The 18811-nt window shown below is 45.6% G+C and overlaps 1 protein-coding gene across 2 annotated transcripts; it reads left to right on the top strand.

Annotated features, from left to right (window-relative positions):
* The first annotated feature begins 11405 nt into the window (after window positions 1-11405).
* NUDT16 (nudix hydrolase 16) lies at window positions 11406-18496 on the top strand. Of its 2 annotated transcripts, XR_001883412.1 has the most exons (4): window positions 11406-11637; window positions 11741-12010; window positions 12857-15843; window positions 15993-18496. XR_001883412.1 is itself a non-coding variant. In XM_017862327.1 (3 exons), the coding sequence occupies exons 1-3, from the start codon at window positions 11500-11502 to the stop codon at window positions 13034-13036; spliced, it is 588 nt and encodes a 195-aa protein (XP_017717816.1). In that variant the 5' UTR covers window positions 11406-11499; the 3' UTR covers window positions 13037-18496. The 2 variants fall into 2 exon arrangements, 1 of the variants encoding a protein (XP_017717816.1); XM_017862327.1 differs by having other exon boundaries at window positions 12857-18496.
* The last annotated feature ends 315 nt before the right edge of the window (window positions 18497-18811 follow it).

The following is an 18811-nucleotide window of genomic DNA, read 5'->3' as shown; positions in this document are numbered from 1 at the left end:
AAATAAATTACCTATTTTATCTTTTCCTTATGTAAAACTTTATTGAATGCAACATATCCATCCTTTGATAATTATTACTTAGAGCCAGTAATATTTGGTTAATTTGGTGCCTGTTGGGTACCAGTACTGTGCTTAGTAGTTTAAGGGCCTTCATTGGATCTTTTCACTAACTCGAGAGAGATAGAGTGAAAGAGAGAGAAAGAGAGACAGAGAGACAGACAACAGAAAGAGAGATGCTCAGGTTAGGTAATTTGCTTAGTCACTCAGCTGCAAGAAGCAGAGTTGGCATTTCAAACCAGGTCTGTCTCATTCCAGAATCCATACTCTTAACCACTGTCAATCAGAATTTTCAACCATGGAGCTACATTAGATTTGCCTGTGAAGCTTTTTAAACATAGACACATTTAAATATACTGTTAATGAAAAAATTATTCTGACACTTATTGAAACGACAAAAAGACTATACTCAGGACTATTTTGATAGGTATCAACAATATTGCAATATGGGAGAGGCATTGGGCTCAACTCTGAAGTTTCTTTGCTGAAGCAAAGAAAACTAGAGATTAATAGCCAATTAGCAGAATAGGGGCCTTGGCGGATGGAAAATTTCTAAGAGGAGTATTCAAAGGTTAGGGGTTGTATTCATCTGTTTAGTGTTGCTATAAAAGAATACCAGAGACTGAGTAATTTATAAAGTAAGGAAGTTTATTTCGCTCATGGTTTTGTAGGCTGAGAAGTTCAAGGGCATGGCCCTGGCTTCTGGCAAAAGCTGGCGTGCTCCCTTCACGGTAGTGAAGGGGAGGTGGATGAGTATGAAGACAGGGAAACCTGAGGGGTGTCCTGGCATTATAACCCCACCCTTCCGGGAAATAATTCATTCCCACAAGAAGTAATCTAGCCTAGAGAGCAAGAACTCACTCACTACTCCAGATCTGTACCACAGCTATTTATGAGGGTGCTCCCCCATAACCCAAACATTTTCCACTAGGCCCCACTTCCCAACATCACCGCTTTGGGGATCAAATTTCAACATAAGTTTTGGAGGGGCAAATATTCAAACCATAGCAGGGAGACTCCTGCTAAACTGACTTAAGGCTTCCGCTGAAGGCAGGCCAGGGTCATCAGAGATAGAGGGCAGGTGATGAGGAATCTGATCAGATACTGAGGGTGAGCAGCTATCAAACGTGGGGGATTCTCAATAAACTGAGTTTACCAGAATTCTTGCTAAAACTGGATTTGGCAGGCTGAAGACAGAGCCAAGAATGAGTCCTCATAAAAAGAGGGCTCAAAAGAGCCTGTCTAAAGTTTGGTCAAGGAGATAATCTTCAATACCCAGACCCACCCCACTCCCTTCTCTGGGAAGATAAGGGGCTAAAACATATCTATTGTTTCAGAACTATATGGGTGAATTTGATGCCCACAGTACTGTTAATTCACTTTTCTGCCTCCTGCTGATGACTGAGGAAACTAAGAGAGGTTCTTTATCTTACTAACCTGTTATCAGTGGTGCTGTGCTTCCTGCATGATGCACTCCTTTAAACCAGTGATTCTCACATTTGAGCATGCATTTGAATCACCTGGAGTGCTTGCTGAAGCACAGATTGGTGAATTCCATCACCAGCATTTCTGAATCCAGAGGTCAGGGTTTCTAACACATTTCCAAGTGGTGCTAGTGCCACTGGTACCACACAGAACCATTGTTCAAGACCTTTCTTTCTGTTGTCTCTATTCTCCCCTCCCTCTTTTTGGAACAGTGGTTTGGCTGCTCTTAATTGGGGGCTTAATTAATCTCACATCTTGGAAGGTGGTATGAGGACTTCAAAGAAGGCTCCAAAGACTTCAAATGCTTCACAGCGAGTATAAACAAGTAGTAATTGGGGTGGAGTGGTAGGGGAGTCAGTGTGAATAACTTGAGAGAACTTAATGGGCTTATTTTAAGGACAAAGGGGCATGGTCACTGTGCCCTAACGCTCTACCCTGTGGCTTCACTTCTATCCCTGCCCAGCGACCAAAGGAACCAACCAGGTGAACCCACAATTTCTCTAGTGCTCAAGGGTTATGAACATCACTCTTCTGAGTTCCCACAATTCCCTTACACTATGGAGAGGTATTGGGGCTGCACAAATCTTCACTCTGCCTCTTCCCAAAGCTAACAATGCTCGTTCTCACCCTCCCTCCCTGCATACTGGAGAATGATTCCTGGCTGGGAGGCTGGGGGACAGGAGCATGTATGTGCTCTCACAGCCCCTGTGTCTGCAGCAGGAAAAGCAGACCTCAAATACTGGCTTCTGGAGGTGGGATCTGAGACTTTTCAGAATTTGGAACTTGAGTGTGTTTCCCAAGTCAAAATCTAGGACCCATGGTTGTTGCCATGGTAGAACACTGAAAATCAGGTTTGCCCTGGGAAACCTGTGATGATGGGGGCATGTGACCACACTGCTGCTGACAGTGGGCATGCAAATTGCCATAATATTAACAGGGACGAGACCTCACCCCAGAAAATGCTCCCCAGAGCCCACATGCCCTTTTGTGACCAACCAGATTGCAAATATGACTGGAAGAGCAGGGACCATAATATTACCCCAGTTAATAAAAATTGCTGAATCTTCTTGTTAATGTTTTCCATAACATTAGAACAGAACAAAACGTGTGTGCTGGGTCCTAAGAGGAAATAGCTAGATTTTCAAATAGTCTCTTTCACAAACAGATTCACATTCCTATACCTTGTATTTCAGAACATGGTTCTTAGAAGACAGGTGCAGACCAAAAACAGCTTACTCTCCAGGGATTTGTGTTATGCACTTCATCAGGCTTAAAAGAAAAAAGAGCTAGGAAGAAATATCATTTTGCATCATAGCTCCATGCCTCTAAAGAGAAGCTCACTCAAATTTACTTTCATTTGGTTCACTGGGGTGGGAATGGGGAACAAGATTTAACAGTACTTGAAGGTTAAATCTTTGACTTATCGTCATTGGGAAAATGCTTTCTCCTTCGGCTACACTCAATCTTAATTTTGAACCACTTCGAATTGTATTAATAACTGTCCAACTGCAAGACGGCGGGGGAAATTGACTAAGGAGTTAAACTAGGAAGTTTCTTGCTATGAAACAGTCACTATGAGCAAATAAAGGGACCCTGCTAGCTTGCTGCTTTGTAAAAAAATATATACATATATATTTCAAAAATGCCAATTGACCTTTCTGCTTTCTATTTATACAGAGGAAATGCCACCAGCTATTTTGGGTGATGCAGAGATAAAGCACACAAAGGAGAGTGCTGGAAGTTAATTATTTAATGTCTTTGGGGCTGAAGTTGGAGCAAAGCTCTAGGTATATTATAAGAGTCCAGCCATCACAGTGGGCTCAGGGTAAAGGAGGTTGACAAATTAAGCAGTAGCTCAACAGGGGGAAATATACCACATTTCTCTTTCAAGATGATGGGTTCACTAGTTAGTGTATCAGAAGGGAATGGGGCCAGGCCACTAAGGGGATAAACAGAAACAGGCAAACAGAAGGAGAAGGTGTGGGGCTGGGGGAAGAAGAGAGACACAGCAGAGCAAAAAATGTTTTAAAGTACTTCTGCCACACCTGTGTAAGGAAAAAAATTGAACTTGATAGCAGATGACTTGGATTCCAGGCCGACTCTTACCATTTACTGTGTGATCTAAGGCAAAAAAAGTGATTTCCTCTGAATCTGTTTCCTACCTGTGTCTGAAGATTGCCGTAAAGAATAAATAATACAATAGGTTGAATCACATGAAATTGCCAATGCGATTCAGCCTAATGTGTTGAAGTGCTTTAAATGCCATAAGATGTTCTCAACTTTGAGGAAAAAAATCATTAAATGTATTGTCATCTTCCACCATTGGAGATTCATCCCTGAAGACTTCCTTAGGTTTCTATTATTACCATCCAAATGTACCCTGAAAGATAAACACTTTTAGCCATTTTCAGCTAGCACTTAACAAGAAATTAGCTGAGAGCCAGCTAAGAGCTGACAGAACCATAAGGAAGACAGCTCTGGAAGGGCGAGTCAGTGGACTCTCCAGACCAGCCTTGCTTTCTTTCAGTGCCTCAACCCACTTTACAGTTCATGAATCTGCAACACCACAGTCTTCATCATCTTAGGATGCTCAAGTTTTCTTTAACTTCAGAAGGAAGTTCAGAAATTTGGTTCAACAAATATACATTATAAAATTATATATTCACAAATATTCACTAGGAGTACCATAGTTATTAACATTTATACAGAATTGAAAACGTGACTCCAATAGGAATATTTTCTTTTTTATTTCTTCATTTATTTTTGAGGCAGAGTCTCACTCTGTCGCCCAGGCTAAAGTGAAGTGGTACCATCTTGGCTCACCACAACCTCCACCTCCCGGGTTCAAGCGATTCTCCTGCCTCAGCCTCCCGAGTAGCTGGGATTACAGGCACCCGCCACCACACCTGGCTAATATTTTTTGTACTTTTAGTAGAGACAGAGTTTCACCATGTTGGCCAGGCTGGTCTTGAACTCCTGACCTCAGGTGATCCTCCTGCCTCGGCCTCCCAAAGTGCTGGGATTACAGGCGTGAGCCACCCGCGCCCGGCCCCAATAGGAATATTTTAAAAGTAGATTTTTAGGTTTAGTTCAGGAGACAATCTTTCAACAGCTAGAAACATTCTCTTTTCTTCCCAAAATATTGGCTTTTCCCACTTTGATAGTTTGAATTTTTAATCCCAATTTACCCCTCCCTATACCCCTGACCGTTGCCTTATAACTCTGTAGTTCTCAGTATTTCCCCACTCCTTGACTCTGAGTTTGGTCATGGAACTTGTTTTGGCTGAGGAAAGTACTAAGGGGCTGGGAACGTGTCGGTGCACTTGGATATGTTCTCTTGCATCTCCCTTATCACCAGCCAGCCTGTCTATCATAGGAGGATAACAGAGGTGGAGCAGAGCCACCCCAGCCAGCCCACAGAGTGACACAGAGTCACCTCAGCCACTGCAGAGCAAAGCAGAGCTGCTCCAGGTTAGGTACAAACTCCCGAGCAAGAGATACATATTTCCTGCTGCATGCTGTTCAGGATTTGTGGTTGGTTGTTATGTGGCATTATGTGTCAATAAGCTAACGAAAATGTCTTCCTTCTCCTGACATCACTCTCTTTATTCCTTCTCCAACACTTTGGGCTTTTTTTTTTTTTTTTTTGGCATTGATTTTATAAATCTGGAGGAAGTTTATCTCCAACTAAATTATTCTGTGGCTTCTTAGAAAAAATACAGATACCCTTTTTCAAAATGGCCCAGGTGAGTCACAAACTCTGACTTTTCTGACCTTCAGCATATTTCAAGGTAATGTGGGATGACAGCATGGAGCCTACCTGGACTGTAAATCTTCTAATTCTATTCTTTGGATTTCAGCTTAATGTGTACTGAGCTCCCATTCTGTACCAGGCACTAAGTATAGGCACATAGTTTTGAATAAGAATTCACCAGGCAAATAGAAGTGAGGAAAAGATCTTGCAGGCATGAGGAACACAAAGATGGAAGACATAGCCCTATAGATTCTGGGAATCTGAAATCCTTTGGTGCTGGTGGAACATGAAATATGAGAGTGATAATGTTAGGTTTAGAGAGAAGGGGATGGTGACCAGCCTCCAACATGACTTACAATGATCCTCACTTCTGGTATATTCACGTCCTGCGTAGATCCTTCCCACACTGCCTCAGGGGTGGCCTGTGTGACCAACAGAATACGGTAGAAGTGATGGTGTGTGACTTCTGAGACTAGGTCACAAAACACATGGATTTCATCTGTTTCACCCACACTGGACGAAGCCAGCCACTATATTTTAAGAACATGTACGCAACCCTATGGAAAGATCTCTGGGATAAAAATTTGGGGCATTTTGCCAACAGCCAGTACCACCTTGCCAGCTGTCAGTGAGCTATGGGAACATATTCTCCAGCCCTAGTCAAGCCTACATTTGACTACAGATCTGGCTGACATCTGGACTAAAACCTTATGAGAAACCCTGAACTAGAACCACCCCCTTTTAATTCCTGACCTACAGACACTGTGAAATAATGAATGTTTCTTGTGACGGTGTTAATACATTTTACAATATGTTTCAGCAATACATCACCAATACAGAAGGCAAAGCTCAGATATATGCTGCCATGTTTGCTCTGCTGTGTCCTGTAGTTAGGGGCAGCCACTGCAAAGTTATTGATGAACATGATCTTTAGCTGTATCATGGCACCGGGTGGAGAGCAGGTTTGAAGAGGGTGAGACTGGAGGCAGGACAGCAAGGCAGGAGCTTTGTCCAGGTGAGAAAAGATGAAGGCCTGACTTGCATCTAAGGAAGTCAAGACATCCTGAGGGGAGATAATGAGAGAGAACTGAGGACTGACTGGATGGGTAGAGGAGTGATGGAGTGGTCTATGAGGACTGGTAGTTTTATAGCACGGGTGACTGGGCAGGAGATAGGTCATTCACAGAGCTGGGGATACAGGAAGACAGGCAGATTGGGCGGTGGGAAAAATACTGAGCTCATTCCTGGGTGTTTTGAGTTTGGGGTGCTTGTGGGGTATTCAGTTAAAGAGGTCTCCGCGGCCGGGCGCGGTGGCTCACGCCTATAATTCCAGCACTTTGGGAGGCCGAGGCAGGCAGATCACAAGGTCAGGTGTTCGAGACCAACCAGGTCAACATGGTGAAACCCCATCTCTACTAACATACAAAAATTAGCCAGGCGTGGCAGCGGGCATGTGTAATCCCAGCTACTGGAGAGGGCAAGGCAGGAGAATGGCTTGAACCTGGGGGATAGAGGTTGCAGTGAGCCAAGATCACGCCACTGCACTCCAGCCTGGGTGACAGAGCGAGACTCTGTCTCAAAAATAAATAAATAAATAAATAAATAAATAAATACAAATAAAAGGTCTAGGCATGGAGCTTCAGGTGTCTGAAAAATTCTGTCCTGATAGTGTGAAATGGATCTACTTAATGAACTCCAAAAACAGAGCAGTGGATGGTTTTGATGCTATACCTGCAAATAACCAAAAACAGTGTTAGCTTCTAGAAAATGCACCTCCTTTAAGGCTCCTGAATGGGATTTTAGGTTATGTGAATGCTTAAAAATATAATAATAATAAGCAACAGCATCTAGCACTTTCAGGAAGTAACTGGGTAAAATTACAGCCTCTAGCTGATCGCTGTCTGCTGGTGGCATTTCCTCCCCACTCACACTATGGTATATTCTTCTAAATTAGTAGTTCTCAACCTTGGCTCTGCATTCAAAGCACTTGGAAAATTTCATGAGGATTAAGTGGAATGGTTTAAAAATAACTGTCAGATGGCAGATGTTTGCTATCACTTTCTTCCTGCCTAAAAAGTGAGACTACACTCTTACCTCTCTCCCTCTCCTGAACCAAAAGGGATCCTCTCATTGAAAGAGTTTTGTACAATGCAAAACTTTATTCAAATATATGTGTCTCTAAAAGATAACTCTTAAGAAACATAGCCACAATATTATCACATCTCAATTATCCATAATTCCTGTATATAAAATATCCAATCAGTATTCTCATGTCCCTCACTAGTTGAATTTTTATTTGTTCAAATTAGAATAAAGCCCAGTTGCTTCAATTGATATGTCTCCTCAATCTCTTTTAATGTACAGAGTCTACCACCATGTTTCTTTTTCCCCTGTAATTCATTTATTAATGAAACCAGGTCATGTTTCTTGTAAACTTTCCTTCAGTCTAGGATTTACTGATTGCATCCTCATGTGTTTTAAAACAAACTTTTACAAAAGTTTTACATTTGCAGGCCAGGTGCAGTGGCTCACTCCTGTAATCCTAATATTTTAGGAAGTGCAGGTGGGAAGATAGCTCGAGGTCAGGAGTTGGAGACCAGCTTGGGCAATATACTGAGACTCATCTATATATTTTTAAAAACTTTTTACATTTACAGGAAAATTGTGGAGACAGTACCTAGCGTTCCCATTACTCCAACTAATTTACTCTATAATTAACATCTTACATTATGGTACATTTCTTGCAATAATGAACCAATTTTGATACATTATCATTAGACAAAGTCTATACTTTATTCAGATTTCTCTAATCCATTTAGTCATGTCATGTGTCCTTAGGCTAGTCTTTGTTGTGACAGTTTCTCAGACTTTCATTGTATTTCATGGTTGCTATTAACTGAATATTTTTGTTCCCCCTAAATTCGTATGTTGAAATCCTAACTCCCAATTTATTGGCATTTGGAAGTAGGGCCTTTGGAAGGTGATTAGGTCATGAGGGCAGGGGCCTCACAAATTAGATTAGTGACTTTATAAAAGAGGTGTCTACATATCTATAAATATTTCCCTATGTAAACATATGTAGCTATATTAAGTTAAACATGAGTTAATACTGATGTCTCCAACTCAAATCCACTATTACATGGATCATTCTAGTCTCTTCCTGATATTTTAAAAAGGGGCATCTTTATATTTCTAATAATTGGTATTTAGGTTGAGATTCGACTTCAATTTTGTGCAAGAAAAATTAATAGGAGGTGATGTATTCTTCCATCATGAAGTGCACAGTAACTGGTTCTTTTCATGATGTTAGCAACGATTGATGATCATTCCCTAGGATCCATAAATTCTTTAAAGTTTAAACAAAAAATGTAAAATTGTTATTGGCTCCTTCTTCTTTGATTAGCTAGAATACTTAAAACAAAAATTTCCTCTCATCAACTATTTAGTAGCCCTGAGGAAGCGCCCATATAAAAAAGGCAGGATGGGCTGGGCACTGTGGCTCACGCCTGTAATCCCAGCACTCTGGGAGGCCAATGTGGACAGATCACATGAAATCAGGAGTTCAAAACCAGCCTGGCCACCATGGCGAAACCCTGTCTCTAGTAAAAATACAAAAATTAGCTGTGCGTGGTGGTGAGCACCTGTAAGCCCAGCTACTCAGGGAGGCTGAGGCATAAGAATCGCTTGACCCTGGGAGGCAGAGGTTGCAGTGAGCCGAGATCGCGCCACTGCACTCCAGCCTGAGTGACAGAGCAAGACTCCATCTCAAATAAATAAATAAATAAAATAAAAAAGGATGATAAATGCTTAATTCTTTTCCTCATTATTTTACAAATGAATTGGTTCCTTAGCATTCTCCTAGACTGACCACAGAGCTATTTTTGGTTCCGTGTACCATTATGAACTTGGAGCAGCTCTTTAGGTACATGGCTCAGCCCTCTACCTGCAGCCTTGAGTCCTGGGCATTCTACCTCAGGATAGTGAAATGGGGGATGGTTGGTGGGGGTGGGGAGGTGGGGCAGAGGCAAGAGGGATTTGAAAGGGATGGCAAGGTTGGGGCTTTTAAGGGCTTCCATATTCCTTCATCCAGAAAAAGCTCTGGTCTCCAAAGCATTAATTCCTGAATAGCTGTTGCCTTGGTTTTTATAGATTTCGTGTTGCCTGATAAATAGTTGCGTCCATCTTCAAATGTCTCTTCAAGCAACCAGGAAAGAAAGAACAGCCTGAAGATCTGGAAAGGGCATGTTTAACCCTAAATCCTTAAAAGTAGCTAATCTAGGAGACAAGGTCACCTTTGAAATGCTGGGGAAAGGGGTAGATCACCTCTTCTCCACCTTGGCTATTAGTTACCTGAAACACCTTTGAAAAGCCACATATGTCCCTGCATTACCTCCACAGATTCTGATTCAGTTGGTCTGGTCGGAACCCTGAAATTGGCAGTTGCTATCAGCTTTAAGAGCAAGGTGAGTGTAACATGAAGCTAGGCCATTTCCAAGTCCCCAGAATGATAGCAGACCAACGTGGACTGTATCACACCTACAGCTTTATCACCTTGATCTGGCCGTCTGATGTTAGTAGTTGGCATCTCCACCCTGTAACTCAGAAGACTAAGCTGGGAAAAATGATACCCAACAGTTTTCATCCTTGATGAGTGTGGCTCAGTTCCAACCCCTGGGTCTTTAACATAACACATAGCACTGTGCCCCAACCCTCGACTCCAAGAATGGCTACATTTACTTTCCGCCTGGTACTGTTACAAGTGCTTTACATATCTCAACATCCCTAATAGGTTAGTATCATCTCCACTGAACAGATGAGCTATTGCGATCTGAGGGAGTTAAGTGGCTTGTTAAGGTCATAAACCCGTTTCTGGGTGGGTCCGGACTTTTTCCCACCACATGCTGTCACTTACAGGCTGTAACTTTATGCCCAGCCCCCCTCAAGGAGCTGCCTCCTGCTTTCTATTGCATAATCAATATCGACACCTGGTGTAGGGGCGCTCTGCAGGGTGGGGAAGGCCTGGCCTGGGGTGAGGGATCCTGCATCTCAGCATCAGGCCCTGAGTAGGCCTCTGCCCTTGTGGTAGGGTAACCCACCCTCCTTCACAGCTCAGAGGTCTCAGGGTGTTTGAGGGAAAGACTAGAAAGCCTAGGAGGCTTCTACCTCTCACCCCTCCTCACTCCCAGTCCTGTGCCACAGGATTTCACTCACAGCTCCTTCCACCCCCACACTTCCCCTGAAAATCTCACTTGCCCTGTGACTTCTCCATGTGCCACTTCCTGTGCGTCAGACCCCCACGATCAGCTGCCCACTGCCTATGGCCACCCCAATTCCTGACTAGAACTACACTTACCACTGCTCACCCTTCTCCTACTCTCCCCTTCTCAGAAAATGACACCACATCCAGGAAACTCTGAACCACCACTAGCCCAGGGCTCCCTCTTCCCCATTCACTCAGTCACCAAGTCCCCTCAGTTTCACCACTCAAGATAGTTGTTAGACCATGGCGCCTCTCCACCCCCATTTCCCTAGGATGGGTCTTGGTGTCTGAGGCCAACCCTGCCTCATTTCCTCCTAAAGCCCACCCAGGCCTTGTGCTTTGTGTACCATCACACCCAACCAAATGTACTTATTGCTTCTTTGGCTCCCAGCACCAACTGAGCGCCCCAGCTCTTCCTCACCTGATGGGACACTCCAGCTGACTCCAGATTGTGACGTAGGCGTTTATGTACCAGCTTTGTTTATGTTCAGGGCGCTGCCATACCTTCAGTCCCGCCCCGCCGCAAGCCTCATTTCCTCCGAACCCAACCCAGGCCTTGTGCTTTGTGTACCACGAAACCCAACCAAAGCTACTTCCCTGACTTGCTCTTTTGGCTCCCAGGAACCTTTGTGTACTGGCCTTGCTCCAGGTTCAGGGCGCGGCCACACCCCCAGCCCCACCCCACCGCAGACCCAACCCAGAGGCTGCTTTCGGTTTCCCTAGCGTTCCTGGGCCCTGGACTTCAACCCGGTCTGCAAGTCCCGCCCTGATTAGCTGCCTCCCGCACCAGTCGCGGCCCCGGGTCCTAAGGCGCCTAGGTTCCTCCCCTTATTCCTGCAGGGATTGGGCCTTGCGGCACCGCCCAGGCTCGGATTGGTCCGAGGTGAGACCCGCCCCTCTGCACACTTGGGCCTTCCGGACAGCGGAGGAGCAGTGTCCGGCCATGGCCGGGGCCCGCAGGCTGGAGCTGGGCGAGGCCCTAGCGCTGGGGTCGGGCTGGCGTCATGCGTGCCATGCTCTCCTCTACGCGCCGGACCCTGGGATGCTCTTCGGCCGCATCCCGCTGCGCTACGCCGTACTGGTGAGAAGGGGGCGCGCCCGGCCACTTTCTGCCTGAGCCCCGCACCCTCTCTGGGGGTCTCTTCTGGGGCTCCCCTGCCAATCCCTGCCTCCCCCTCTCGCAGATGCAGATGCGCTTCGATGGACGCCTGGGCTTCCCCGGCGGATTCGTGGACACGCAGGACAGCAGCCTAGAGGACGGGCTGAACCGCGAGCTGCGCGAGGAGCTCGGCGAAGCGGCGGCCGCTTTCCGCGTGGAGCGCACTGACTACCGCAGCTCCCACGTCGGGTCAGGGCCACGCGTTGTGGCCCACTTCTATGCCAAGCGTCTGACGCTCGAGCAGCTGTTGGCTGTGGAGGCCGGCGCAACACGCGCCAAGGACCACGGGCTGGAGGTGGGACCAGCGTGGGACTCTGTCCCTTTCCCAGTTTCCTCTTCTCCCAAAGCTTTCTTTACCCCAAGAAAGCATCCCTGGAGAAAAGTTTTTTGCCCCTCTGACCTTGCCCTCTCCCCAGTTTTCTTGGTGGAGTTGAGATCGTGGTCATCTCTACTTTGAATTAGTACTGCCAACCTGGGCTTTCTGTAAAGGTCTTTCCCACCCTTTACCAGGAGAGATCCTTTCTAGAACACACTCATCCATGTCTCTCTGCTGTTCCCTATTGACAGTGTGATAGATTATCACATTATCTAGGTGTGGCAACCTAGGTTTTATTCTTGGGTTTTGCTTTTCTTGTGTAGGAGATGTGGCCCTGATATTTCAGGCAGGGCTAGTAGATAGATTATGTATGAAAGTGGTTCTCAAAATTTGGCAAGCAGCAGAATCACCTGGGCGTCTTATTAAAATAGCGATTTCTCTCAGCATTCCTGCATTGGTGGCGGGGCGGGGAGACAGGAAACCTGACAATTTGCAATTTTCAAAAGTTCCCAAATACTGATGCAGATAATCCGAGGACCACATTTTGACAACCACTGGTGAAAGGGTATGAATACATCTTTGAGACAGGAGCCATTAGAGGTTTAGAAGCAGATGTGGGAAAGATTAATTGATAGAGCTAGATAACATGTTTTGGGTCATTTTCCTGCAGAAGGTTGGGCCACTAGGCTTTAGTGAGGTGTGAGCCTTGGGCCTGGTTCTGCTGGAGTATTAAGGGGTGAGGCCTCTGCTCTAGAAATATCTGCTGGAGAGAGGATGGAGTTAAGGGAATGAGCCCCAGTGTCTCCTGTCTCCTTCCTTTTACAGGTGCTGGGCCTGGTGCGAGTGCCCCTGTATACCCTGCGGGATGGTGTGGGAGGCCTGCCTACCTTCCTGGAGAACTCCTTTATTGGCTCTGCCCGGGAGCAGTTACTTGAAGCTCTCCAAGACTTGGGACTGCTGCAGTCTGGCTCTGTTTCAGGCCTTAAGATTCCAGCTCATCACTAGAGGCAGCCCTCCATGGACCCATGGAAACTGAGATGAGGACCTTGGTACTAGGGAGGGAGGGAAGGACGTGGGAATGTTTTCTTATTGGACTTGAGAGATGATACATGATCCCAGATTAAAAGAAGGAGAAGTATATACCATATGTTTTGAGCCAGAGGCCCCTCCAACTCATGGCATCAGGGGCAAAAATTCACAGCTCATCCCAGGCACCCTGGCAGGTTCTCAGAGCCTGCCTCCTCCCTGTTTATATGCATACAGCCTAGTAACCCCCAGGCATGCAAATATACAATCTGTAACAACACACAGCCTGACACCTTCCCCTGGTCATGTCCAGTATAACCATGAAGTGGCATTTGTCACCATACCCTGGTCCCTGATTGCAAGGAACTTCTGAAGCAAGGGTGAGTCCTTCCTACACTCCTCCATGGCTGCCCTCCAGGGTCTAGCCCAGCCTATTTGTTAGGGAGGATAGAGAAGCAGAGGCCCCCCTGTGCTTCCTGAAAATAGACGTGCTCTTGTCTTGAGTGGTGACCAAGGCAGTTGGCTCTTAGAAGGTGGGAGAACAGCCCAACCAATCCCCAATCCTTTTCTTCTGAAACTGAGCAGGAGGGGTAAGGAAGTGGCTAGGTCTCCTTGGACGGAGCATGGACATGAGACCTGTGAGTACTGGTGTCTCTCCTCCAGAGCTTTCATCTTTGGGATGCCTGAGACTCTGAGACTATCACAAGGGAATTGACCCACCCCAGTCTAACCCTGCCCTGCCTTCACTTCATGTACATAAAGGTGGCATAAAAACATAGACTGGAGGAGGTAATCCATGGGAAGACAAAAAGAAGAGGACTCAGGACAAGGCCCTGAGGAAGCCCAATCCTAAAAGTTTGGGCAGAGGGAACCAGGCATGTTAAAGACAGAAAGTGGACTATGTGGAGTGCTTGTGAGGGTTTCACTAAAACAGAGGCAGAACTGTCCATTGAATTCAGTAACATGAAGTGTTTGATGACTATGATGGCAGCAATTTCAGGAAGGGTGGTGTGGAAAGCAGGCTGGATTGGTTGAGTGAATGGAGAGTGGGGGAACACAGCATGTGAGAAGTTGGCCCTAAAGGGGCTCAGGTTAATAACTAGAGAGCTGTGGAGTCAAGGCATGTTTGAGATGGGAGGTAGAGCATGCCAATGCTGATGGCAACAGTCAAGATGGTGTGATGAGAGAGGTGGGAGGGGCATGAAGAGGAGGACCCCGAATGAGCAGAGTTCATGAGAAAGGAGGAGGGATGGGACCTTTGTAAGAAGAGACACAGCCCTGCAGCCTCACACAGCTCAATAAAACAGAAAGGGGCAAGTATAGAAGATTAGGATGACTAAATTAATGGGGAAATGATGACGGAGTTTGAATCGCTTTGTGAAATGAAGTGAGACTATCAGCTAGATGTGGGTGGGGCACGTTCTCAGAAAGTATGAAGTAGATGTTTTCCTAGGTGTTGAAATCAGGTTGATTAAGGAAACAGCAGAAGGGCAGGGCAAGGCTGAGCTCTGAGATGGTCAGTTTAGAGTAGGATGCTGGGCACTCAGGTGTGTGTGTGTTGAGTGGGGCTCTGCATGCACCTGTCTTCCCCTCATCAGGATTCAGGAGCTGGGATGGAGATGCTTACTGCAGTGCTGGGGTTTTGCCAGGGGAGTATAGGAGGTGAGAGAAAGATGGGCCAATTCAGATGATATGCACAGGAGAAATTATAGTGATGAAATGTGTGGTCTGAGGATTAATCTGACCAAGATGGAAACTGAAAACTGGAGGTGACTAGGGAGAGATTAGGAAATTAGAGGTCTTGACAAGGTAGAAACTCCAGCATGGTGAGGGGTTGGGCAGGGAGGTATATTTGAGCCAGACAGGAGTGCTTTGGAAATTGAGAGGTGGAGCAATCTCAGGTAGAGGGAAAATAGAGGGTATGACCTGGGGTTGCTGGCCAGAGCCAGGGGAGGAGCCTTAAGAAGTGAGATCTAGGGTTGGTGAGGCTGGAGGGTAGGGTGAGCCTCCACGTGGGTGCTGGAGCAAGAAACCGACAGATGTTGAGGAGGATGGTGTGACCTAGGAGTCAGCATCCTTGGTGAACACGAGGAGTGGCCACACGGCCAGTGGCACCTGCCAGAGGGGAAAGCAGGCATGACAGGATAGCATCTCCCAGGTGAGAGCCTTTTGAGGAAGGGAGGGTGGGCAGTGGTCTGGAAGCTCAACGCAGAGCAATGTGGTTCCCACTCTCAGCCCTTGGTCTTAGAAGAATGGGAGTACCCAGTGGGGGAACAGCTGTACAAATGAGATAGACCCCTAGAGGTTAATCATCATCTCCTAATCTCACCCTGACCCTTTTGTCAAATGTTATCTAGATTAAACCTCAGTATAGGCAGGCTGCAGGAAATGGACATTCCAGTGGCTCCCGGGGTCCCAGCCTGTAGCACCTTCATCTGCGCTTTGCGCACTTGGCTCTCAGTCATATCTGCAAGGGACCCTGAAGCCTGGGAGGTCAGAGTCACTGACCCTTGATGGCACTGCTGACACACCCCTTCCCTTAGGTAATTCTGGATGCATAACTCATTATGGGATGTAATCCAGGTCAACATTAATGCCACCTGGAAGGTTCCGCCCTCAGCCTCTCTGCTTGAGTATCCCAGTGATCAGTCTCTCAGGACCTGCCTACTGGGCAGCTCATCTCTCCACTTATTTGCATTAAATTGACTTTTTATTTAGGTCTCTGGAGATGGTTGCATGGGGAGGAGCCCATGACTTTCCTGTATGATCCCTTGAATACTCTCCAGGTCAGTAGATTACTTCTCAGGCAGCCTTCATAAAAGTGTTTCAGTTGCACTGTACTAGGGTTTGTGTTCATCTCACTCACATAGACAGTCTCTGGGTAGGCAGACGGGGGGTGATACAAGCTCACACTCTGCATTTCTCCTCCTCCTAGCCATTCCCACCCTGCTGAAGTTTAAGGAAAGCCGGGGATGATGACCCACTTAAGCTTTCCTTGGCCTTGTGAAGTCCAATCATCTGGGGCAGGAAGAAGAAGAAGAGAAATGCTCATGGCAATCTTTGATCCCCACTAACTGCTGTGGTGACTTTGACCCAAGCCCTTGACCTCCTTTTCCTTCTCTGAAATGTTGCTGTGATTCCTGTGGTGAGATTAGATGAGGCAGCACTTGGGATAAGCGTGCAGAGATGCACTGAGCGGTATGAAAGTACAGGATGCCGTATACTTTCCTGCTTCACAGCACATTTTGTTTCTTGCAAGGTGAGTGGCCCGGCCGCCTCCCCACAAACACCTATTTCTGCCTTTCTCAGCATAATCAGCAAGGTGTTCCCACTTCTCAGCATTGCACTTTTCTGCTGGTGCAGAATAAAAACACTTTGAGCTCCTCCCTGTTCTGAGACAAAGTCCTCTGCGGTCACCCAGCATATGGCAAAGCTGCTGCTTTGGGCTGGAACATTTGACGCAACAGTGACTTCTTCCTTTCCTAGTTACCTGAACCCTTAGAGCCGGGAGCCGGCCAGTGAAACAGACAAGGGGACAGGAAGAGAAGAGGGAAGGCATGTTTCCTATATGAGTTTCAGTTTATTGCACAGAAATGTGTCACCTTTGTCACCAATAGAATCATGACTAGGTGTCGGAGAGTCAAAAATAGAGGAAAAAGTTTAGTCTGTAAACAAATCATTGGATGGCATTAGAATTTGAGCCAAAGTAAAAGAGGCTGGACCTCGGCCCTTATCAGAGAAGTACAGAAGAGCCAGGTAGGGGATTTTATTTACAACATGTTCAATTCTGAGGAAGAGAAGTATGGGCAGGGCAGAGGAAAAGGAAAATGGGAAACCCCATGGACTTAAGGCCCCACAAAGAGAAACCATGTGCCTTCTCCCCACTTCCCTTCCGACTTGGGCAAATGAGGCAGTACATGCTCCCTTTAGGGGTGGAGGCAGTCTACAGGGGCCAGCTGGGCAGAGATGAAATCTTGCAAAGGAACCTTTCTTACACTCAAAAAGCAAGAATAGCAAAGGGACTTTGGGAAGGACATAAAACAAGAAAAGGAAGCTCCTCACCAACAGCTCCCAGATGGAGGGAGTTTGTGTGTCTAGCGTTTTCACCAAAGTGCTGCTCATCCTGATGCACAGATGCAAACTGGAGCTGCTGCCTGTGCTCTCACCATGGGCATGTACCCACCACAGGCATTCCCAGGTGATGCAGGGGCGGAGGATTCCCTCTTTCCACTCAGGATAACAACCCCTGGATGGGGTTTTCAATAAGTATAGAAAGCTCTTGGGCGCAGCCAAGACTCTCACCCACAGTCCCAGTCCTCCCACCTTCTTCAGGTCTCTAGAAGACAGAACAGATGGGTTTACAACATCCTGTTATCCTCACTAGTCCTAGGCTGTGGATGTAGGGAAAGGCCAGGCAAACAAGGAAGGGAGAACAGTTGAATGACTCCATTGTTTGAAACCAAAATTGCAGAATTGCCCCCAATTAAGTAAACACTAAGTAACATAGGTCTGTTCCAGAAATACTACAAAATAGAAGAGTATGTGAGCACCAGATGCACGTGATAAAGACCATGCTCTGGAAGATTCATTCCAAGGAGCAGAAGCAGTATTTGCTCAGGGCATTTAAGGAGAGCACGGACTCTGGAATGAGGGGAGAGAAAAGATAGGACATGCAGGAACAGCTGGCAACACCAAGGAAAGGATTTAAGGAGAGAGATCTCTCTATTAGAGAACTTAACATTACCCTAGAAACAGCAAGAGCATCATCAGCCCCAGGAAAATCTACCTCTGATGTGGAGACCAGGCTTAAGAAAATCCCCTAGAACCCAGAGAAAAAGTGCAAAACAGGGAAAATGGCCAAAGAGAACATCCTAGATAAAGAGATCAGACAATGAGAATCCAGAGTCTTGTTAAGTGATAGAAGGAAAATACTAACAGAACGCGTGTAACAGGAACACCATTTTAGAGGAAAGAAGAAGAAAAGTTTCCTAAACTCAAAAAGTACTACACCAGAAGTGGGCAGTACTCACTATGTTCAGGAAAACGAAAAGATAAAAACTGAAAAGCATCAGAATATTTTTTGTGTGAAGGAAATCTGTAAGGTAGGAGAATTAGGTCATTTACTACAGCACAAACTGCATGTCTATCTAAATAGACATTTAAGTGCAAAAACATGGATATTACTCGTAGTTTTACTGGAAAACCATACAGATGTTTTTTATGAATGTACAGAATGAGAGTAAATAACTGATCAACAGGAAAACTGTAGGAAATTTGTGAGCTGGTTGTGAGGCAGTGGCTCCTATTAGGTATAATTTTAGTGCTGCGTACTGCGTTAATGATGGCTGTCAAACAATACGTTAGCATTTGAAAGGAAATATGTATACTGGGAGCATAGTAATTATTTTATAAAGAATAACAATAAATCATTTGATTTTATGCTAGTTCCTAGGTTCTCATTTATTTTAGTAAAAGTGAGTAGTGAGGAGGGAGGAAGCAGCATAAAAATGTGCTGGTTTTGCTGAGGAAATTAGCATGATTTGGTTTCTGAAAATGGTAAGACTTATGAAATTTTACTATTTCAAAGTGCATACCAAAACAATATGATTCTGGCTGAATATGAAAAGATGAGAAAGAATGCCAGGGAATTACAGTAAAAAAGTAAGAGATCATCATAATATTAATATCAAAGGCCCTAGAATTATTTAATTGATCAAGAGATTATCCACAATAATCACACAATCACCAACAACT

The sequence above is a fragment of the Rhinopithecus bieti genome, unplaced genomic scaffold (genome assembly GCF_001698545.2).
Source record: "Rhinopithecus bieti isolate Rb0 unplaced genomic scaffold, ASM169854v2 scaffold_62793, whole genome shotgun sequence".
Lineage (NCBI taxonomy): Eukaryota > Metazoa > Chordata > Mammalia > Primates > Cercopithecidae > Rhinopithecus > Rhinopithecus bieti.
The sequence above is the reverse complement of the archived record's forward strand: the minus strand, read 5'-3'. Positions and strand labels throughout refer to the sequence as shown.